The sequence below is a fragment of the Enoplosus armatus genome, chromosome 14 (assembly GCF_043641665.1).
Source record: "Enoplosus armatus isolate fEnoArm2 chromosome 14, fEnoArm2.hap1, whole genome shotgun sequence".
NCBI classification, from domain to species: Eukaryota; Metazoa; Chordata; class Actinopteri; order Centrarchiformes; family Enoplosidae; genus Enoplosus; species Enoplosus armatus.
This window is the reverse complement of record NC_092193.1, coordinates 19,651,687-19,675,185: the sequence shown is the minus strand read 5'-3', so window position 1 is coordinate 19,675,185 and position 23,499 is coordinate 19,651,687. Positions and strand designations below refer to the sequence as shown.

The window sequence follows — 23,499 nt, the reverse complement described above, 5'->3', positions numbered from 1 at the left end:
ATACAGCAATACATCATGCAACGAATAAAACAGAGAAGCAAAACAAAAGAGATGAATCAGAATATGGTGGAGACAATCCAAGTATAGCTTGGATACAAGGATAAAATGTCATAATCACATATTCAAGTACCGGTGGGTACATTACTCATCAATATCTTGAATGGTGATATGCAGCCAGGGTGCACAGTTGAAATGAGTCATGATACGGCATGCATCACCCCTCATGCGTCCTCAAGCTTAAAATGGTTCGATTGCAGAAATGGAAAAATACAGGTAACCACTTGCTTCCTCTCAGATCTCGGGCTTATGTCATCATCTCGCCCTCGCTCGTGTCTAACCAGTGAAGACTTGCCTAACGATGCATGGACGTAGAACACAACTCAGGAGTCAGGCCGTCATGTCAGTGTAAGTTTTATTACACATTCCAGGTAGATAAGATAAATAGAGATAAATAGTGTATAATGGTATTAAAATCATTTCCTTCACATTGTACTTTGAGTGCTGAAGTTAAACAGACGCGAAGCAGGTGAAGCTAAGGTGAGTTATCAGTCTATTCTGATACGCTGGAATTCACGGCAGTGACAAGTCCAAGTTTTGCAGGTAAAGCTGACATCAGTGTTATTATACATTACACATGATGGAGAAACACACATAGGACATACAAAGCAACATCTGGTAGAATTCTTCCGAAGGGAACATGTTTCCGTTTTACGAGTGGTCATTTGTGGGCTTTCTAAAATAAAGTTTAAGCATTATGACTTTGCATGCCATCTGATGCTTAAAAACAACCTTTTAACCACGTCCTTGTAGGTTAATTTCTTTTTTGGAAAATCTCCATCGTTAATGGATACAGGAAAATCACTATCTTTCAACAGTAATTACAATTTTGTCCAGTCAAAATGTCAATGCCAATTTCAACATTATTCCCTTTAAAGACCTCTCACAGCACACTTCCTTCATGTAAAGCCACGTGAGGTTCATTTTGTCTTTTCACATATTTGTAACCCTATGACAAGCTATATGAATAATACACATACAGTATTTACATCAACGCGAAATGATCTTGACCCGACCTTCTGCACCTTCACATCATTTGTTCAGTGTCTTTTCAATGCACTAGTGTTAGGACAGTTTTATAATTTCAGTATAATAATGCCTGTTAATTAAAGCACTTTGCATTTGCTGCTACTTCACAACAGTTTTGGCATGTCAGAGCAAGGCACAGGTGTAAATTTATATTATTTCAAGTTATAAAAAAAAAAGAATACTGATAATGCTACAGTTGTTAATTGTCTGTTCATAGTTTTAAAAAATATTAAAAAATGAAAAGTTTGCTGTAATACAAAATAAACAAGATACAGGAACTTGGCACACTTTTCTTAGAATTACAGAGGATCTCAGTTTATATCTTAGGAGGAAAAGGTGATGTGAGGGAAGCAGATGACGACTGCGATGCTGTTAGCTCCCTCTCATTGCTCGAGAACGACGATATCAGCCACCCCGTGCACTTGCGTGAGCTGTTTACAGTCGAGGGACGCCACCAGCTTCCTGGGTCCGGGCTGGGTGGGGATGAAGTGCTCTGTCAGTGTCACTGTGGAGTGACCGCTCACGTCGCTGAGGGGCGGGAAAAAAAAGGAGTGGAATATTAGTTTGGAGAAGGAAATGTAAAGACGTAAGGAAGCAAAAGAGAGGGACATGTCTCGTGTTCTTACCCAACAACAACTTCATGGCCCTTCTGCAGACCCAGGCCCTCCACCCTGAACACCACTCCCTTTAGTGTACGTGGCAGGGGGTTGGTGAAGGTGATCTTGGCTGCCATCTCCTTACCAACCACAGCTTCTCCCAAAGGCTGCCAGAAGGTAACAAAACAGAACGAGTCAGGAGGGGTGAACAAAACCTTTTCCTGTTCCACACACGAATGTACAGTAGCTCAAAAGCCTACCATGATGTTGAGATCAGGTGTACGGAGCCTGAAGGTGGTCTGGTTGGCTAACACTTGCTGGGTCTCACTGACTCTTCCAGACAGGGTCAGCATCAGAGCTGCCTGATCCACCAGCTGGTTTTGGTACTGTTGGTAGGGCAGCACCCAGTCGATGGTCTTTTCTGTGTGGAGAGGGACAGGAAAGGGGTTGGGCTCAGTATTCAGCATTTGAACTATGCAAGCTTTCTTTTGTGTTATTAGCTTAGCACGAACACTGGAAACAGAGGGAAACAGCAAGCCTGGCTCTATCCAAAGGTAATCCAAATACCAGGACCTTCAAAGTTCTATCTGGGGATTACTGTATGTGCCGAACTATTTCTTGGCCGGGTGTATGACTTCCTGGCGTAAAGCAACCAGCAGAACGTCCAGGAAGTCACGGCACCAAGAAATAGTCCCACACATAACTCTCCATAAAATTACAAAAATATTCCATTGCGTATTCCATGACACATTTTCAATCTTTGACTCTTTGACCTGAATCTACTTTTCTAATGCCACCATGCAGAAAAAAAAATGACTGTTACTCCAATTTATAGCCTCCACTGGCTATTCCAGTGCATTTGATTGTATTAAAGCTAGACTACTGTAGGCCATTCGCCTGTGAGACATGAAACAACACATTCTTCCCCTCACAAGCTCTATGATAATAGCTCACTGAGCTATTATCACCCTTTAAGTAGATAATAAGCAGTTGCTTATGCTTGTGGTCCACCACCAATGACCTCCAGCTAGTTATTAGCTTTGTCTGTCTGCTGTTTGGGGGTGGACAGGTATTGTTATAGTTAGGTACTGAACTGAGGGAAACTGCCGGATGATAATTCTCTGAGTTTGTCACTATTAGTGACTTCTGTCACATACATGTGGCCATTTAATCCATTGTTGGTACAAAAATATTTACTATAGCAGGTTTAAAGCATAGTGGAAAGCTAACCTTCATTGGGCAACAGCTCCACAGGCATCTGCTCCTTCTTGATGGTTCCCTTCAGCACACCAGTGTAGTACATGACAGCCACCTGGCTGTGCAGAGTGGTCCGACGAGGCTGCGAGCTCAGGTTCTTCACTAGGATGCTCAGCTGGGCGTCAGCACCCATCCTGGGCCCCTCACCCTCCATCTTCACCTCTACACACACATCTTCTGCCATGGGCGAGGAGTAGACATCTGGCTTGCTGCCATAGCGGCTGGCAGTCTCCACAGCAATGCGCTCCTCTTCCGAACCTGGTAAAGAGGGAGGAGAAGGTGAGCGCACCTCATTCTGCCTGATGTTTCAGGATTTATTGACACATACAAGAGATATGGCACGCAGTCTTCCAAACAAAGCAAACAGAGACACATATTTTGATGTTGTGAGGAGCAGGTGAACGGTTGAGGGGTCAGATGAGGGCAATCTATGTACATCAAAATCATCACATTTTATGAGAGGCCCAGGCAGTGTCGAAATAATTCTGTCTGGTTCTGGAGCATCAATCTCGGGTAGAAATGTAAAGTACAATATTCTTGCCAGTACCTTCTTGGTGTTTGTACAGGTGTGTGATATCCGCCCGCTCGTCAGAGCCCACTGCTTTGGTGCTGATAAAGTGGCCGACAGCTTTCTTCTCACTGTGGATCTGGCTGAAAGTAGCGTCCAGGTTCCTCTGCCAATAGATCTTATCACTGTTGACCTGATAGGGAAGTACCAACAAACATGATCAGCTCAAACATCAGAAGTATGCATCGCTCTAGCGAGAATCAGGGACCCATGAAAGTAGTCCTCAGCTGCAAGAGAAGGTGTCGGCTGAGAAGCACTAAAAGGTCCAGAATTTATGCCTCATATACTTATTCCAGCTCCGAAGACCCCCTATTTAAATCCTGTATACCTGCAATTTAGTCTGATCACCTTCCTCTCATTTTGGTAATGCGTCAAATTAACCTAGAGAGACCTAAATAACAAAGACCTCTGTTCAAGCGCACATACCAATTTCTAACACTCACCTCAGCAAAGACAAATGGTGTGTCGTGTTTGAGGTAGACATGGCCAGAGCGGATGGCGTTGAGAGAGGCGGGGCCACAGCGGAAGGTGCCCTGGCTAGTTTCCTGGGGAGTAGAGTCAACAGCCTGCCAGCCTCCATGACCAGGGGGCAGGTCTGCTCTCGCCATCCAGCAATCATTCCACACATGGAAGTTCCTAGATGGGATTAAATTATGTTCATTTGAGGTTCCATTTAAAGGAACAATTTGACATTTTGGGAAATATGCTTTTTTACCGAGTGTTAGAGAGTTTAACTGAACATAAGCAACTAGCTTGGCTCTGTCCACGTTTATACACTTCAGTTTTGGTACAAGATATAAAGTGGATTTTATTACCTTTGGACGACGCCAGATTAGCTGTTTGCCCCTGTTTCCAGTCTCTTATGCTAAGCTAAGCTAAACTAAGATAAAATGACCTCCCCTGTCTCCTGGCTTAGCTTCGTATTTTTCGTATTTAACAAACAAATACAAGAGTGGTATCAATCTTCTCATCTAACTCTGAGCAAGAAAATGAATAAGCATATTTCACAAAAATGTTGGACTACGCCTTAAAGATTACATAGCATATTCTTCATTTTAACTTTTAACTTTTTTTATGAACATGCGCGCAGGTTAGGAAAAAGTGGTGGATGCGATGTTGTAAAAAGATAATCAAGAATTGTCAAGCATGGATTCTAAATTTAACAGAAATGATTGAACATTGCTACGTTTAGCTGCATTGCAACAAGTACCTGGGGTACTTTTGCTTTGTAGTTAGGGGGCAAAGGTATATAAAACTAGCCAGAAAGAACAAGAAATGGCACCTATCGTTTGAAGGGCATTTTTAGGACACAGTACGACCAGATAGCACATACCAGATTAGCCTCTACAGTCTAGTTGCAAATTATTAAAAGAGCATGACGTCTTTGGGGTTTCAAGTTAGACGGAACTGCTTTCGGAGCAGATCTTAATATGCGGTGCATTCCTAAGGCATGGATTTAGCAGCAGGCAAGGTGTCCAGGCCATGTAAAGTTACACATCTTACCACACAGAGTCACTATTGAGGTAGTCGATCGGCTCCATATTCTCATCGAAATACACATCTGTAGTGAGGGATACGTCAGTATCATGAGCGGACTGGAAGTTGGTCACACTGCGGGCGGGTATGCCAAGACACCGCAGCACTGGAATCAAAGAGATAGACAGAGATAGATGAATTACAACAGAATTTTACGAACCCATTTAATAATTGAATTATGTTCCCAGATGCTAAGACCATAATGACTTCAGACACGTCTGCTAAGATGGAACTAGCATGGCTGCATGGAACTTTATTATCCTGGCTGAAGGAAAGCAACACATGTGGCTCTATCGGGGACAAAAGTAGGAGGTATGGCAGGAATGCCAATGCGCGGTATTCAGGGTGTATATGAGCTACGGCTTGCTATCAGGGGCAACGCTATGTGCTAAGGTCACCTAGCTATCATGTGAGGGGACCCTGCATGCACGCACAATGATTGAAGTATCCTGTTACAGAGCATTGAGGGCTAATGAGGGAAGCCATGATCATGATCATTTGACTGTTAATAAAATTCCCGTGAACAAACCCTAATGCGTTTGCACACACACACACACACACACACACACACACACACACACAGTGCCGTTTCTTCACATGCCTGTATCATACAGCACAGCTTTCCACCACAAACTAAGCTCCTATCACATGCTGTTATTTTCTTTCATAATCACCTGTTGTAGTGACCCCAGAGAAGACCCAACACTGTCCATACGACACAGGCGTTCCATTGGACGAGTGGTATTTCCTCAGGATCTCCACGCTGCTGCTCCACGCCGCAGGAGAGACTCCATCAGAGTAATTCCCAGACCAGTTCCCGACCAGAACCCCAAAGTCATCCTGAGCGTTGATCTGAAAAGAGGATGGTCAATTACATGTGACCCAAATTAAAATGATAATTTGAGTGATGACTAGGGCCCTGGACATTTGTGGGGTTTAGTAACCTGAGGTTTGGTACAATTAATGATTCAAAACAGGGTATTTTACATTTAATGTTTTTCCTGACAGTGTGGAGATGGCTTCATGTTGGGAAACAAATTTTACAAGTGAAAAGTTAACTGAATAAATGAAATTTAGGTATTGGGGCACTTGCACTCATTGTGTCAGTATTTCTAAAATCCCGGCTAAGCCCACAGAGATAGTGGGATGTTGATATAAATTTAAACTCACCATGGCAGATATGACTCGAACCACATTGACAGAATCCCCTCGACCAGATGCAGGCATGTCACTCTTCTCCAGGATAAACAGACATGCTTCCAGCATCCCCTCATGAAACTACAGCCAAAGAAAAACACAAAACATCAGCAAACAAAATCTGTGTCAGCGGGATCTTGATCATATTTTGGGGTTAAAATAATTCAAATAAACTTTGACCTGTTCCTATTGAAACGTTAACAATAAATCTTTATCTACAATAAACAAACAATACCATCACTGACAAAACCTGCAGCTTCTACCAGCCTCTATGCTTTACAGTATTCACATTGTCATATTGTCAACAAATCCCAGGAAAAGACCAAAACCAACGATGAGTTGATCCCACTAACAAGCATCGCCTGTGTAGCTAAAGCCTAAGATATCTTATTCCTCTGTGCCATAGAGCTCCATTGTTTTTCCAAAAACTACTAAAAACACATTAATGTTGCTCTGGCACTATAATTTATTTGTATCAATCCTACATACACAGTCCTGCTGTTGGAAATCCTCACAAGTGCACCAAATGTGTATTAATCCACGTCTGAAAATAGTCCCAAACAAATACACTATTTACTCCTGTTTGAGTGATACAAAACTTAACTTTAATAAAAACTACAGTGCCCAGCTGTTTTAGAAAATTAAAAATAAATATTTGGGACCCTGTTTTAAAGATTTTCATCTTCAGCAGGAATAAATGGGTGGAGTGCCACAGACAATGATGTAATGATCATTCAAAACCCCATAAGCACTTTCGAGTCACATCTTGTCTTGAGAGTCCGTACCTGCCCAAAGTTCCATGTGCGGGCACCTATTTGTTTCTCTGTGCCGTAGTAAATCCTCCCGGTGTCATTCGTAACATACTCCTTCCTCTCCTCCTCTTCATCCATGAACACCGTGTCCTCTGGAAACACATGACAACATTACTGTAATACTCTATAACACTGAGAGTACAGTTTTGATTCCTACATTGTACACACTTAAGCTTTCCTTTCTACATACGACAGTTATCTCTAAAGTTGATCTCATTAAACCAACCTTGACGGGAAACACAAGCAGGCCATTTTCTGTGGAATTATAGGATTTAATTGACTGATTTTGGCTTCCTCCTTGTCTGTGAAAGTGACCCAGAATCCATGCTTTTTTCAACTCTTCAATGACTAAATCACTTAAGAATGCTATTTCTTTTCACAAATAATGTGAAAGAGTCCCCAAGGCCAGGAAATGGTTAAGAAACACAATGAGTCCTTGGACCTTGCAGTGGGGCCCATGTTCATTTACGGGAAACAGTCTGTTTTGAGTAACATCAGCGCTGCAGACTTGGGTGTGCACCCCTGACATGAGCTTCACAAAAGTCTTTGTTTTTTTCCATCTCTTTTATCTCTTGCTGTTGCCACCGTGTGGAAAAGGAGAAAGAAAGAAAGAAAGAAAGAAAGAAAGAAAGAAAGAAAGAAAGAAAGAAAGATGGACATGAGAAAAAGCAAGTGGAAGGAACAGGTTTAACAAAGTCATGAGGGACGACCGAGAGAAAGAGGGGAAGTTATGTTTGGGAGGGAAAGGGTGGAGGGAGAGAGCGAGAGCGGAGCGTAACGGAGTGTCTTGAAATTTTACAGGAGAAAGTAGAGGGAGGTGAGGCTGACTGTCTGTGGCAGCTGTGATAATTGTGGTTTTCACTTCTTACTGAATGTTTTTGCAATGTGGGGAGAAACATACACACACATACACAGGAGGATATGAAGGAGGAGGAGGCCAGAAAACAGAGCAATGGAGTGAGGATCGCGTCAACAGATAGCAAGAGGGGAGCAAGAAGGGAGCAAGGCTGGGTGGGAGAGGCATATAAAGACAGGAAATACACATGAAGGCAGTAAAAGCGAGGGAGAGGGCAGATTGTCACCAGCTGCAGGATTACTGTGAGCTTGGCCCATGGCGTTTTTATACAGTAATTGTAGGATTTTTACTTTTATGGGCGTGAGGGGGAGATTGGTCTCGGGAAGAAGAGATTGAAAAAGGGAAGAGGAGATTGGGCTCGCTGCCAAAAGCAGCAACCCTGTAATGAAAGACAGACTTTCTTTTTATCAGATCCAGGTCCACAGTTTTTTTATTTTTATTTTGCTGTGTTGCAAATACTCTTGTTTTTGTCAAATATCCAACGCGGGGAGTTCACAGTGCTCTGCAAACTGCAAGAAACCCAGCAGAATAAACAATGGACCTATTGACTGAATAATGGTCACAAGCACAGGTTAGTGTGCAAACATTTTATAAATGAAGCCCAGTGAGAGTCTGTTTTATTTTGCACAAGGAGCTACCGTGTGTTGGTCACAAACTTAGTTCAAAGTGGTAGTTAAAGATGATATAATCAATGTTTTGATATTAACAATGGATCGGACGACAAGGTGTATGTGAAAGGTGTCGACAAACCCACTGATAATTATTATCCAATCTCTGTAGTTCCCCTCAGCTCTATGGAGCGCTTTAACGTCTTTCAGCTCATTGTTTTGCTTTTACGCCGCCGCACTTTAACTGTTTTGGTTCAGTCTCACTGCCCTTATCAGCGTCGTTTCCAAACCCAGAGAGGCCGCAGATACACGTTGGAAATATACAGCAGTGAGGGCAATTGTTTTCGATTGCAAACTTTCCTAAGCTTGACTGATAAGTTAGCAGAAGCACAGAGCCCTAAGAAGCCACACCATCTCAGCTCTGCTACAGGGCTCCATTGCGTTTAGATTTTATGATACTGGAGTTTGTGTTGTTACACTCTTTGCTGAATTTTCACAGTAAAATGCCCTTGAAAACTCGTGAATTACAAGTGGCCATCCAGGTTCAACTAAACGAGAGACAAATAAGTATGCTTGATTAAAAAGCCAAGATGGACCTCTTTTACCTATGATCATTTTGAAAATAAGAAAATACTGAGAAACCCTACAAAGGTGTTTGATTTATGCAGGTCTATTTCATCTTACACACAAACTGTTTTGGTCACAAACACAGCTCAACATGGCATAACCAAGTGTGCCAGCAGTGTCGAATCATTGCCAGTGGGGCTACATAACTCCCGTAGTTACACACAGGGTCACGCTGTAGCTATTTGATGGACAGCAACATGCTCATGGATTGAAGTGGCCTTTCTCACCCATGTGTAACATTATATCAGGACTCCTCTCAGAGATTAAGAGGCTAAACGGACATCTACATTGTGCCTGTATTTCCTATCAGAATGATGTTCGTAATACAGCAGCTATGTTCTGGGAACACTCTCCCTGGTGATTGGGCTTTATCAGACAGTTCTCTTGCAAGAAAAATGTTGACTTTTGTGAAGATATTCCACCTCCCCAAAACCTAGTAGTAAGCCAGATAGTATAACTCATCCCGGATATGTCATGTAACGGTGTCTGTCTTTTCGTCTCACCTATGACCTATGTCTTCCTTCCTTCTTCTCTTCCACATTCCTGCCCTCCGTCTATGCAAACCCTCTGCCCTCGTTCACACCTACTGCCAATCTCACCTTCACACCAAGGGTTGAAGAGCATGACGATGTTCTTGCTGGAGTTGTGAGTAGTTGCTTCCTCGCCCTTTGACGAGCTGGTTGTCACCGTGAGCCCGTACAGGCCGATCACGGCGCTGGCTGGCGAGTTGACGGACAGTTTGATCTTGTTGCCATTCTGCTCCACAATCTTGGCTTCCCAGCGTTCATCCTCCAGGTCATCCACCAGGGGAATGATGACATGGGTGCCTTTGGACACCATGGGCAGGGAACCTACAGCACACGGGTTATATTTGAGTCATGTTGTACCAGAATGCTCCCATAAACAAGAAATAAAAAGTAAACACTGTAATAGAATTTTCACGTAAACAAGCCTGGTGTATTGCATGCATTTCATGTTGTGCATTTAGGTGGTACTGTACAATATGGTCTCTGTATTTATGTGCAAATTTCTACCCAATTAAAGGAATACTCTGACATTTTGGGAAATATGCTTATACACTTTCTTGTGGAGAGTTAGATAAGAAGATTGATACCACTAACATCTATCTGTCTATCAGCCTGGAGACTGTTGGTTAGCTTAGCATGAAGACTGTAAACAAGGGAAAACAGCTAGCCTTGCTCTGGCTAATGTATTAAAAAACAACAACAACTGCCAAGCAGCTCACTAATTAATAAGTTATATCTCGTTTCTTTAATCTGTATAAAAACCAAAGTATCATCGTGACTTTTCTGGGCATACGTGGTATTGATCTTCTCATCTCTAACTCTTGCCAAGAAACCTAATAATATTTCCCAAAATGTCAATATTAAAGTTGACTGCATGCAACAGATTTGCTGTGAACCACTAGAGCTCTTAAAATATCTAGCGGACAAAATACCTAGCAAAACACTTTATATAAAAAAATGATTCAGGGACAGTCTCCTGTATTTATATGACCTTTATATGAACAACACAACTGACGCTCCTAATGTGCAAATGAAACAGGTCACCTGCTAGAAGCTGTTCCAAATACAGCGTGTGCGTATGTGTGTGTATGCAGGTAAACTTTGTGTCAAAAGTATAATTGAATAAAATCTAGGTTTTTTTTTATGTGTGAGTGAAAATTCAAGTGGTGCAGCTGAACAAAGTGCCTTTCAATTCTCCCCTTTTTGCTGATTCTCAGCTAACCATGAAAGTTTGGATTAAAGAAAGTTAGACAGCAGAAGTGCAGAGGAGGGACTTCATTGCAACACATAGTGTTGCAATGAAGTACAGAGTAAACTTAGTGGTAGAACAGAGTAAACTCAGTGGTTCACATCACAGTGATTGTTAGTTTGTTCCCACAGTGGGTGACACGACCATAGAAGACTGTGAACCACATATGCATCACACCCTTCGCCCGGCTGTGCATGGTGTGTTACAGTAAACAAAATATTTGGGGGCTGGAAAACCTCCCACGCTGCACACACACACACATCTCTGCAGAAAGCCATCTTATCACAATTAGCTTTGGACCCTTTTTACGTGACTTGATGTTTTGCTACAGGCTAACAACTACGAAAAGCTAAAACAACTTTGTTCTGTTGAAGAAAGAATGGCTGCATTTAAGTTCATTCTAGCATAGTGGGTTAGGGTTAGGGTTAGGTTAAGACTTATTGGATGCTTTCTTCTAAGCTATTTGCTTTGTGGCATCCTGCTGGGCTTTAGCTGCCATTTGCTGAAGCGAATGTGGACTTTATCAAGAAGCCATTGTTCTCCATCCGACTGCAACCAGGACTTCCTCTCTCAACTCTGAGTACTTGTTCGAAAGGAAATCAATGAAAGAAACACTGTCTCCTCTCTGCTGGAAAGACCTCACCTTTATTGAAAACTGACTCATGATGCAAAGCCCTGCTTTTAGTGCAACACTTAAAACCCTTTCACAGCAAATGCGACCGAGAAAGCGAAGGTAACGACAGCCTGACAAATGTTGATGGCTAAGATAGTTACATGTGTTGATTCTCTTTCTCATCCCCTCTTCCCATGTTAACTATCTGAGCCGCAGGTGACGGAGAATCACTTCTCTGTGGTGATGTAATGGCCATTTATTCCCAAGAGTGTAGTGGATCGCTGTGGCATGAGGCCTGTAAATACCAGAGCGGGGTGTCCGGTGTCTTGAGGCGTGGAAACTCTTAAAGCTGAGGGGTGGTGGGTGGAATCCAAAACTTGCGGTGTAGCTATGGTTGAAGTGCTGCTCGATTTTAAATGTGTGGCATTCTGACCACATTTCCCATGCTTTGTTTTGAGTCAGTCGTTCAGTTATTCCTCTGCCTTTCACACGGGCTTGCAGCAAACACTGGTTAAAGGGGCACTCCACCAACTCTACACATGAAGGTCAGTTTATCAGAGCAGTGGCTCCCGACTTTTTTTTGTATGACGTACCCTCACAACCCTATCAGATGAACTCAAGGACCCCTTCATCAACACCACCCATCATACTCCAAATGTGTTCTATTTCAAACCAATATTTCTTTGTCCTATAAATCAGATTCTGTTGGAAGGTAGGGTGACACATGCACAGACACTGTCCATCCATCCTACCTGTTTTAAGGTCCAGATGCAGCTTGTCAGTGTCCGTATTGAAGGGCTTGTTAAGCTCCAGCTCTATCTGGAAGGTCTGTCCTCTGCGGATGATCAGCTCGTCCCCGTGAAACGAGTCGGTGTGGTGCTCCTGTCTGTTCCGACCCGCCTTCGAGCTCAGCAGGTCCACAGAACACACTGACAACTTTATTTCTGAGACAGGAAGGTTTAACATGAAATTTAAGTGCGTGTCTATCAAATCACTGCTGCTATGGATGTGATATGTTATGTACAGGTCAACATGATATGTGCAACATGCATAAATAGTTCAGAGTACGGTGGCCCTGAGGGTCAAAACACAACGACATTTCACGAAACATGTTTCACTTTCAGGTCCACGCAGCTCTGATAAGATGGTCCTTCTGATGTCACTTGTTGAAGAGCAGCCGCCCAATCTCGTCAGTCCTAATTCTTTCAAGGATGCTTTCAGGGTTCCACCGGACATTTTAATGATGTGTTGAAAGCATATCGAGAATTACACGAATGTATAGTAAAATATCCCCTTATGATTTCAATCTCCTCTTTCATCTTTTCAAACTCGGTTTACAAAAGTTGTGTGCAAGGACATTGCTGAGAGCAGTACACAATAGAAACAGGAAATTACATTGAACTGTCGCCAGGGACAGCTTCTGTCCAATCACAAACAAGAAGCGTTGTCCTACCTTTTCTGTAATCTGAGATGTCGTTGTGTTTTGTGAAATGTCGTTGTGTTTTGACCCTCTGGGCCACCGTACCAGAGAGTTAAACTTACAATTAAATAATTTAGGTCTCAATAAAGGTCTGTGACATTACCTTCCATTTCCTTTGCTTCGCCATTCTCAGGCTTTGGCTTGGCGGGTTCCGGGGCCGGGGCCGGTGGTTTGACCAATTCCACCTTATCTGTAACATCGTAGGAGGTGCTGTTCTGGCGCTTACAGCAGCACGGACACATCTTCCTGAACCAACGACGGCAGCCTCCCTCCTCCTGTTTCTTCTCCCCCTCTTTCTGAATGCTCAGCTCCACCCTGGTGGGTGGGGCTGCTCCGGGGAAACGCCCCACCTCTGACGTGCCTCTTACTGTCAATCGCTCACCTGGCATTCTGGGAGACATATTAGAAAATGGCCACTTTAATTTCACGAATGAAATATATTAGGTCATTACTTTGTTACGTTACACAGATAAGACCACTGAAACTTGAAGGTGTGTGTGTGTGTGTGTGTGTGTGTGTGTGTGTGTGTAAATGACCAATTGAAAGGTCTAAAAGGAAATAAGAATATAAAAACTGCCTTGTTGAAGGAAATGTTCCCTAACCCATGAAGTACACTACAGTGCTTGACCATGTTTTTAAATGTTTGCCTCTGAATAATCACAAGACTTTGCTGTAAACAGTTTTTATTGGAATTATACTCTCTCCAATGGAAATAGTCCCCATGGGAAAACTGTTGACTGCGTTGTGATCTATCAAGGGAAATGCGTACATCGTTGAATTTCTAAAGGATTTTTTTTTATGATGTGAGCACCACAAACAAAATTCCAGAGAGGGATAAATAAAACCAAACCTATCTGAAAATGCCTGACAGCTCAAAAACATTGCAGGTACAATGGACAGAAAGACATGGTGGAGCAAAACACTGCGTCCACACTGAGCTAATTGGCAGTGGGCTACGCTACATTTCATTCCACCGAGACTTTGTATTCATAACAATCTGAACAATCTCAAAACATTCCTCCAGCTCTCCTCCTCCCTTTCCTTCATCTCCCTGTGGTGAAATAGCCAATGCACATTTTCTTTTACTTTTTCCCACAATTACCACATGCCAGACTCGCACTCTCCTCACCCGTCACGCTTTCTCAAAGAATTCTGGGGTGTTTAGCCTTTCGTCCTCGCCGGCTACACTCCCTGAGCAATATAACATACCTCCAACAGGCAGCTGGATTCCATCTGCCTCACCCCAGCTGTTGCAGAATAATTCAGTTTGTGTGTATGTCTCTATGCATGCACATACACAATGCGGGTGTAGGTGTCCAGTACTGTAGATCATACGAACATTTATCACACTGTCACATCCCCACCCCCGTACACTGCACTAATAATCACAACGGAATGAGATCATTTGTCACATTGAAGATAAGCCTGTCCTTCCTGCCCATCCTCACATTGTAAAATCAGCAGGGTCACACTCATACACCAAATGTCAGCATTAGGAAAGTGAAAACGAAAAGTGTTTACAAGAATGACAGGCGGGGGGGGGGGGGGGGGGGGGGGCTTCCCTCCCTCCCTCTCATCCCTTCTTTCCCTCCTTTTTTTCACCATCTGCAACTCCTCCATCTGAACATGAAAGCCACACAGGGCTGTTGTGCGGCACGCAAACATAAATCTATATTACCAAAACATTAAAGCTCCATAGGAGTTTTGTTAGCTCTTGTAAAACGCCCACAAAGTGTAATGAGCTGCAGTGATGCACATGGCCAGGAGAAATGCAGCGCTGTTAAGTAAACACATATAGGTTGGTTTGGTTTATAGGATGACTATTCTCATTTTTACAAACACCCTTCACTAAGTCCCACCCCCCCCTTAGTTGCTGTTATTACTCCAGTCCAACTTTTCATGCTAGCCCGACACCAGAGTTACATAAAACAATAAATACAAATAAAATAATAATAGTGTCAAATTACCCCTAAAAATTCTTTGTAATTTTTGAAAGAATGGGTCTGACCATGGACCGTCAATTTTTTCGGCTGTTGCTAGCAGTTAGACGTGTGTGTGGCTACTTACGTGAGGCTAAAACTATACGTTTTAAAAAAGTCAGCATCCTCACCAGGTGATCCATGTAGCTGAGTTGGGACACATACAAATAAAGGAGGAGCACTGTTCTTGCATTGCAAGCTAGGGCTAGTTAGCTGTATAATTATAGTCCAATACATAGATAAAAGCATAATAGAAATTACTTTTTGTTATAACATTTTTGGATACTATAGAAAAGCCATTGATTTCATGGTTGAATATTTGCATGGGACCGGTGTATCAAACAGGCTGAGCACATTGGTTTTGAGTAGTGATAGTGAAGTTATGTGGTGCAGTTCAAAGGGCAGACGACAGCTGAGGAAAAGGTGTTAGGGAGGGGTGCCTCACAGTATCAGGCCCTAAAAATCCAAGTATAGTGTGTGTGTGTGTGTGTGTGTGTGTGTGCACCATCTGCGTGTGACATGTTCACTTCTGATTTTTCAACTCCTTTTCAACTTCCTGAGTTCATCTGCGGGTCAGATGACATCCCCTTCCCTTCAACTGTTTCCAAATCCTCTAAATATTTGGCAAAAGCCTTCATAATCATTGTGACAGACACAATGGATGGAGTCAGCTGTATGTATTGCAACATGATCTCCACCCAAATGTCACGCTCTCTGACAAATTCGGTGCCGCCTTGGCTCCATCTCTAATTTTAGTAAAAAAAAGGAACCAACGCGTAGATTGAAATGAAGTGAAAAGCATGACAGGATTCAACACATTTTGGTTAGAGAGCAGTGAATTAAAGTTCATTATGTGAAATTAAACAGACAAAATGGTTGACAAAATATCATGGGTGATAAAAAAAAAAAAAGCTACAGATAAGATACAAAGACACAACGATATAATTGTCAAAATAATACTGCAAATATGGATTCTTTTCAAATCTGACAACAGAAGAAAAAGCTTTTCAGGCTGTTTTGTCAGTAAATTGTGTCTTCAGGCTTTAAAGAAAAAGCCAAGTTATCTCACTACTGCACCTTAGGTGGCCTAAAAATGCCCAATTAGAGTCATCCACTCAACCCCCCCTAAAACCACAAAAAGCCATTCCACAAGACTCATTTTTTTGGCAGCCTGGCTCTTCCCTCACACTTTAATGCACAAACTTTAATGGATTCAAAGCCATCAGCCAAGCTTGAAAACAACTGTTACTTCTTCATCTTTTCTCCTTCTCTGCCTATCACTACCACATCACTTCTTCCATGACGCTGCGCCCTCTCCCTCTGCACTTCTCTGCAGTCAGTTTGTGTTGGCATGCCGGCTCCTCTGGTATGCCCACTGACCCCTGAGATAAGCGCTTTGAATTCAAGTCGCTGTTCCCAAACAAGCAACACCAGCTTTGTAAGTCTCATGGTAATGGTCACATGTAAATGAATTCATTATTAAATAAAAAAATTAAATAAAACACTAAATGGCACAGCAGAGTAAAATAATAATGCCAGTTTATATGCAGAAAAAAACATAAAGAAATCCAAAGCATTGCACATCTCTTGCACAAGGTCTCTGAAAGAAGAACAAGGAGTCAGCTGCAGCTGGCTGGCCACCAACCAACAAGGCTGAGAGCATGAAAATACCTCAACTAATTTTGAATTTGGAAAATACAGAAACAAAAAGTGAGTACAACAGGGAGGGAGGGAGGGAGGGGTATGAAGAGCTCCTTCTTATCAGCTGCTGGAAACAAATCATGATTGATTGGATTCTATTTGGAACATAAGTTCAGCAAGTCCAGGGCTAAACTTTCAGCCAGAGCTGCAAGAAGGAAGGATGCTGAATGGAGCGAGGCTTCGATATTGTGACATCTTCTCATAAATGTGCTTAAATGCAGTGGTGGAAGAAGAACTCAGGACTTTTAACTGAAGTAAAACATAGAAATAGAAATACTCCGTTACAAGTAAAAGTCCTGCATTACAAAAAAATGTTTTACAAAGTAAAACTACAGACGGATCAGCATCAAAATATACTTCAAGCAGTAAAAGAGAAAGTACTCATCATCTGAGAATCATATATATTGTATTACTGGATTGTAATTACTGTATGCATGAATGTGAGCGTCACTTCAATCGCTTCAAGTTCACTCCTCAAGCATCTCCCTCATAAGAAAAGCAAGGTGGGGGCAGTGGTGGATCTTACTTCGTCTGTGTGGCTTCTTCTCTGGATCCGCGACGAGTCCTCTGCTGCGTCCTGAGTAATGATCCCTCAGCGTCAAACTTCAGGAGACTGTTGTTCTTCACTCGCTCCCTTCTTGGATCAGACTTCTTATATGCCTGTCCCGGAATGTAGCGCACGGTACTTTACGCTGACACACACCCCCCCATACCGCCCCACCCTGTATGGACTGAAGTTTCCCCACTCCCACAAGGAGGGCGCACACGGGGGGAGGAAGACTGAGGAGAGAAAGTCTCTGTTACGCAACATTAAAGCCATATTTTATCAATACGGGGGGGAGTGGAGGCAGGCAGACAGTGGAGGGCAGGGGAATAAGCTTGAGTGTGACGTGAGCAATGTGATCACCAATAAAACCAGTAACTCCAGCCAGCTGTACAGTGATACCACAGCTTGTAGGCCTACCCTGCACCATAAAGCCAACAATCATAATATCAGCCACATTCAGTGAGAAAGAGATCACAGTTGTTACCCAGATAGCAACGTGTCACTTTTCATTTCAGCCCACAAAGATGGGAAAGTTGTACTATCCCCTCTGTATACTACACCCCTCTCGTCAATGTCGTTGGAGTCACTCTGCAAACATTGCAGGACTGCCTCTGCACACTTTCACTTCTCCTCCGCTGGTCAGCTTACAGAGAAACCTCAAGAGGGCGAACCCACTCTGACCTCTCATCCGCTTAAGGCCCATCCTAAGTTTAAACCGTCCGATCGCAAGCCCAAAGGGGCAAATGTAAAATCGCAGGAACAGATTTAGAAGATGGCCAGAGCGTGTATTTGCTTTCATTATGTATATTGTCGACTTCAACCCAAAGCATCTACTCAGCCAAAACACAATGTGATGAAATGTTTAGTGTTTTGTCTCTTAGATTCCAGAGCCAGCGACCAATGAGAGCAGGCGGTCTGTATGACTACAGTGCACCAGTAACTTTGTGGTTTGGCAGGAGATCATAATGAAGTCATTTCTGATCAGTGGCGATGACGACTAGGGAAAACTGAAGCCTTGAGACATGCCTGTCAGTCAGTGATAACATGATGCCAGCTAAGAATTACTGCAAAAATTCAATAAGTTCAAGTTTATCTGTCAGCAGCAATGCTAGCTACCCCGTGGAACTAAATGCTAATGTCACCATGTTAATATGCTCACAATGACAATGCCAACATGCTGATGTTTATCAGGTATAATGTTCACTATATTCTTTTAATGTGTTAGCATGCTAACATTTGCTAATTAGCACTAAACACAAGGGACAGCTAGTCGCTAGGCTAGTTTTGCTGGTATTTGTTCATGAACCATGAAGTATTGGACAAACTGCCATTTTGCACCAGATGAAAAGTTAGGATCACCAAAGTCATTCAAATTTACCCTCTAGGGAATTTCACAGCAATCCATCCAATAGCTCTCAAGATATTTCACTTAACCAAAATTGGTGGCGCAAGAGGAAAGGTCAAGGAGTCACATAGGGGAAAACTTTGACCTCATGGAGGCCTCGTCCTCTGGGGACCATGATTGTCTGTACAAAACTTTCATGGCAATCCACCCGATAGTTTTAGAGGTATTTCAGTCTGGACCAAAGTGGTGGACCAACTGACATTATATAGCCACACCACTAGCATGGCTAGAAGCCCTGCAGTAACACACAAATATGTACAAAATAGCAATACAATGATTAGAGTTGATGAAGTATTTGTTAAGGCAAATTCTGAGTTCTGGTTGGCGGTTTATTCTGTCAACCCGAGACAAGAAACGTATCTATTCTGGTGGTGTTGAATTTAACACTACTTATCTCCGGCCACACAGGAGATGGACAGTCAAACAGTCTGGGTCAGCAAGAACAACGAGAACACCACTAAAAGCAATTAAAACATGTAGCACAGCCGTACATTTATTAAATATACGCAGAATATAATGTAAAGGATTTCTAGCCTGTAAAAGTTTAAAACACAGATCTATGTTATCTGTTATTCTAAAAGGATATTCATTTAAAATTGATGTAGTCAGTCTCTGTCTAATAGCCCTTTTGAAGTGTCATAACAGGAAAAGTAGAGACGTAATTAATAACGTTAATGATGGCTAGATTCCTTTCAGGTGTGCCAGCTCCAGGGTTTATGTATTGTGTATAGAGGCTCACTAGGATGGCTTACTGTGGTGCTTAAATGGAACACAGCCATCTTTAATGTCTTTAATGATCTAACAAGTCAAAATGTCTGCAATAAAAAGGGCTAAAAAAAAAAAAAAAGGTAATAAGGTAACCTCAAGGAATTTATTGATAAATTGACAAACAATGAGGTAGCAATTATTGTTCCTAAAAATGATTTTTCTGTAAGAATTGTAGCTTGCAGCCGTGCGTTTGTCATGACCATTAGTATTTTGAAAAATGCAGACTATTTAGCGGCATTATTGTTCATCCTGCTGGCTTGACACCAACGTGATAAATGACTCGGACCCCATTTTCGGCTTCTGCAGAGCGGTGGGCGTGAGAGGAAACATAAAGGTGACTCGGGTTCGCTGAGTATCTGAGCATAACAGATGGGACTGGGTCCTGGCTCTCACACTGTACGTGGGAAACCAAACAGCCAGCAGCAGGCCAAAGGAAACTTCCTGACTGTGGGAGACACGTCGGGATTGGGGCGAAATGTGCCCTTTCGTGTTATATAAGTTTTCACTGAGAATAACAAGTGTTCAATACAAAAAAAGGAATCAACTGCTGCTGTTCATTATGGACAAAGTATGGCCACCGATCGCCCTGCAGACATACAGTTACAGTAGGACTGCCGTCGGGTCAGGGAGTGTCAGTGAGAATATGTTTGGTATGTGCTGTATTGACACGTCTCTGTTAAATAATAACCAAGATCCTCTGACCTCTTCTGTTACATACGGGGATCAAAATGGCACACAGAGATCAACACACGCAACTAAATGACCTGTTTTACACAAAAACAGCCAGATAAATGAGAGCACAGTGGACGAAAACAGCACAAAAGATTGACATTTTGCAAAACCTGTTTATTTGTAAGTAAGATGAGAAGATGGATACTCATCAGATCTTTGTACGCTTAATACGAAGCTTCAGCCAGCAGCCGATTCGCTCAGCTTAATATAAAGACTGGTAGCCTGTCTCAGTGTGAGGATTATACATCTGCCTATCAGCACTTCTAATGTGCGCTAATTAACATGTTGTGATGTGTAAAAATGAAAAGTTGGGGTTTCACCGGACTTTTTTTGGGCTATTTCTAACTGTTTCCCTCCATTTTCAGTCTTTCAGTCAAAAGGTCCATCACTGTTGTGACTAATTTCACACAAAAAAAATGATGACATCAACAGACAGCCAAACCAGAGACTGATAAAGAGAGAAGTTACAGACAGCTTCCATGTGTGTAAAGAATGTATACCAGCTTGACTATTTCTAACGGATTTTCCACTCCTATAATTACTGCTGTTGCTCTGATTAGTATGATTCATATCAAGGTTCAACCTGTGACATCAAGAGGTGTGTGTGTGTGTGTTTTACAATGGTGTGATGAAATGTGTCTGCGTACGTCTGTGTGACTCTTAATCAAGTCTTAATCAGCTGCAGTGTTCATTCACAGTTTGCTGTGCGGGGGCTGATTCATGCGCTGCAGTTGCTGTGGAGATGAACACAAACAGACAAAGCCAACAGGAGCTCTGCTGTTGAACAAATGATTTATCTGTTGCTCTGCACTCTCTGCTCTAAACCCCCTGCTCTCTCTTTCAAAACAAATCTCCAGCTTGTTAAGATTCAGTCCCCCCCCTCTGTGTATAAAAGGGAAAGCTATGAGTTTTCTGAACACATTTTAGACTGGAAAATTGTTCTTTCCTGAAAAGTATTCAATAATTTACCGAGAGCAGACCGGAGTTTGTACATTTATCACGCTTTCCATGTTTTTCATATGCCAGTGCACATTCTTTTTTCACTTATATTGTTATATTGCTATCCTCATTTCATCTGTCTAACAGGACTGAGAATCTACAGCCGCGCGAGCAGCTCTATGATGCTGTATTTGGGCGCAGCATTGCTTTGAGCTAAATGCTAACATCCGCAATGACAGCGCTAACATGCTGATGTTAAGCAGGTGTAATGTCTGCTACGTTCAGCATGCTAACATTTGCTAATTGGCACCAAACAGAAAGTACAGCTGAGGCCGAATAGAAATGTTGATCTAATGATGGCGCTAAACGAAAAGTCAAAGTTATTACAATTCATCCTGAGGGAGACATTGAGCTCTGCATCAAATTCAATGGCAATCCATCTCATAGGTTTAGAGATATTTCAGTCTGGACCATAGTGTTGGACCAATGAACTGGCAGGTTGCCATTGCCGTCCAGGGCCTGTATTCATAAAGCTAACATTTAAGACTAGATCCTGGTAAAGATAGAAGTTATTCACAAAGCATCGGAAAGACAAAGAGGTCAGGAGAAATATTATTCAAACACTGAATGACAGTGAGTTAATGGAACACTGCAGATTAGATAGATAATGTTTGTGGTCGATCTCATTAGAGATGTGCTCGCATCTCCCACCCAACGCAATAATGCCAGACATGAAAGCGATCACAACACTAATATGTTATATATATAACAGTGCTTCCATTGCTCTTTGTATGTTCGCTGGTTTATTTACATACATACATTTCACTGAGAGCTTATTTCTGTTTGATCAACCAATCACACCCTCTAAAAGAATGTGTCATACCTAGCAACAGGGTCGACCTCACCTCCTCACTAAGGTCAAAGTTTCTGTCCCTTCCTTCTCCTAAGCTAGACATTTGAGAGTATTCTCAGAATGTTTGTGAATACGGCCCCCGGGAGCCGTGACGCCTAGCATGGCTAAAAATGTGGAAGTCGTAAAATCATCGACTTCTCTTTATCTTTACCTCCATCAGTGTAGATCTAATGAATCTCCTTTACCTGGATACACCTCATTAGTGGACGCCGTAAAAAGAGTGTTTTCGAAAAAGCTTGTACATTTAGCATACCAAATATTCTACTTCCCTCTGCTCTTGCAGTTTACCTGTGGAAAGTATTACACACCCTGTGTTTCCATTCTGATCAGAAATGACAACATCTCAACTTGCCTCACCTCTGATTCATTTAACTACATGCTCAAACAGACTGTAGTCAGGGGTATGTCACTTTTCTGAGGAAGCACCATGCCGTCATTATTGTCACTGTTTCACAAGTCAAACGATTTACTAACCCTAACCCTCTTTTGTAAATATTTGAGTGACTTATTTTTCCAAACTTGTCTGGTTTGGTGTGAAAATATGTACATGAAATGAAATGTAGGCTGTTTTTAAAGTTAAACAAACTGACCTCAGCAATGAAACCGTCGAGGTGTGAAAACATGAGGGGGAACACCCCCTACAGACTATCATATGACGGTGGGGGAAAGACAAAAAGAGAGATGGGGTGCATGTAACTATTTCAAATGAAAGGAGAGAATTAAAAGAGCACTCTGATTGATGCGGCCCAAATTTATTACAAACTCCCGTTCTGTAACCTTTCCTCTTTCTTTTAAATATCTCTCTTGCACTTCATTGAAATCCTGCAGTCATTTTATAATCATTCAAGAAAAGGCTCCTCAAAGCAATTGCTGATGACCTTCAAGTAGACATACAAATTAAAAAAACAAACAAACAAACATATTTTTTACTGAATATACAGCTGGCACAAGTTTCTTCTTTCAGCAAAAGCCCTGATGAAGTCATGAGTCACTGGTGTTAAGGTTGGGGTGTGGTTTGATTTTGTTTTTGATAGAGTCACTTGCCTCTGGCTCGAGTCCCCACCTCTGACACCACCTGCAGTCAGGTTCTGGGTGGTCATTGAATCCTTCTACCAGGAAAGTAACCATGCTGCCCTCTGGTGGTCACAACCAAAGCTCAGTGCACTTTGGGACAGCTAAATTAACATGCAGTCCAGCACAACAATGCTTTCATTGTTGCATGTGGACACTAATTTATTGATAGGGTTAGGGAGATACTACAACATTTGCTAGGATCACCGATATCAATGCCAACACTTTCATTGTTAAAAGCAGCTAACGTGCCATCATGTAAGGGAGAGAAATATGTCATGTGAATATATTTGAATTACCACCAAATCATTTGCCAAACATGGGGCATTTCTTTTTACAGTTCTCTGTTAATGATTTAATCACATGTATGTTTAAACACAAGGTAAATTACAAATTCTCATTGAACTAAAGAGGTCATCACGGCGCACACTC

At 42.3% G+C, this 23,499-nt stretch overlaps 1 protein-coding gene across 1 annotated transcript; it reads right to left on the bottom strand.

The window, feature by feature from the left end:
- Window positions 1-352: 352 nt before the first annotated feature.
- tgm1l1 (transglutaminase 1 like 1) lies at window positions 353-17,303 on the bottom strand. The gene is made up of 14 exons (XM_070918657.1): window positions 17,219-17,303; window positions 13,116-13,402; window positions 12,285-12,476; window positions 9,743-9,994; window positions 7,026-7,144; window positions 6,214-6,321; window positions 5,718-5,895; window positions 5,011-5,149; window positions 3,951-4,143; window positions 3,487-3,640; window positions 2,913-3,197; window positions 1,943-2,103; window positions 1,713-1,849; window positions 353-1,614 (listed from the first exon to the last, which is right to left on the bottom strand). The coding sequence occupies exons 2-14, from the start codon at window positions 13,399-13,401 to the stop codon at window positions 1,470-1,472; spliced, it is 2,349 nt and encodes a 782-aa protein (XP_070774758.1). The 5' UTR covers window position 13,402; window positions 17,219-17,303; the 3' UTR covers window positions 353-1,469.
- Between the last annotated feature and the right edge of the window lie 6,196 nt (window positions 17,304-23,499).

What these genes read in the sequence shown, in the direction of transcription:
- tgm1l1 (XM_070918657.1), bottom strand. Translation starts at nt 13,401, where the DNA reads ATGCCAGGTGAGCGATTGACAGTAAGAGGCACGTCAGAGGTGGGGCGT. An exon ending in CGAAGCAAAGGAAATGGAAG is followed by an intron (nt 12,477 to 13,115) that starts GTAATGTCACAG and finishes TTCCTGTCTCAG; the next exon opens with AAATAAAGTTGTCAGTGTGT. An exon ending in TTCGAGTCATATCTGCCATG is followed by an intron (nt 5,896 to 6,213) that starts GTGAGTTTAAAT and finishes TCCTCTTTTCAG; the next exon opens with ATCAACGCTCAGGATGACTT.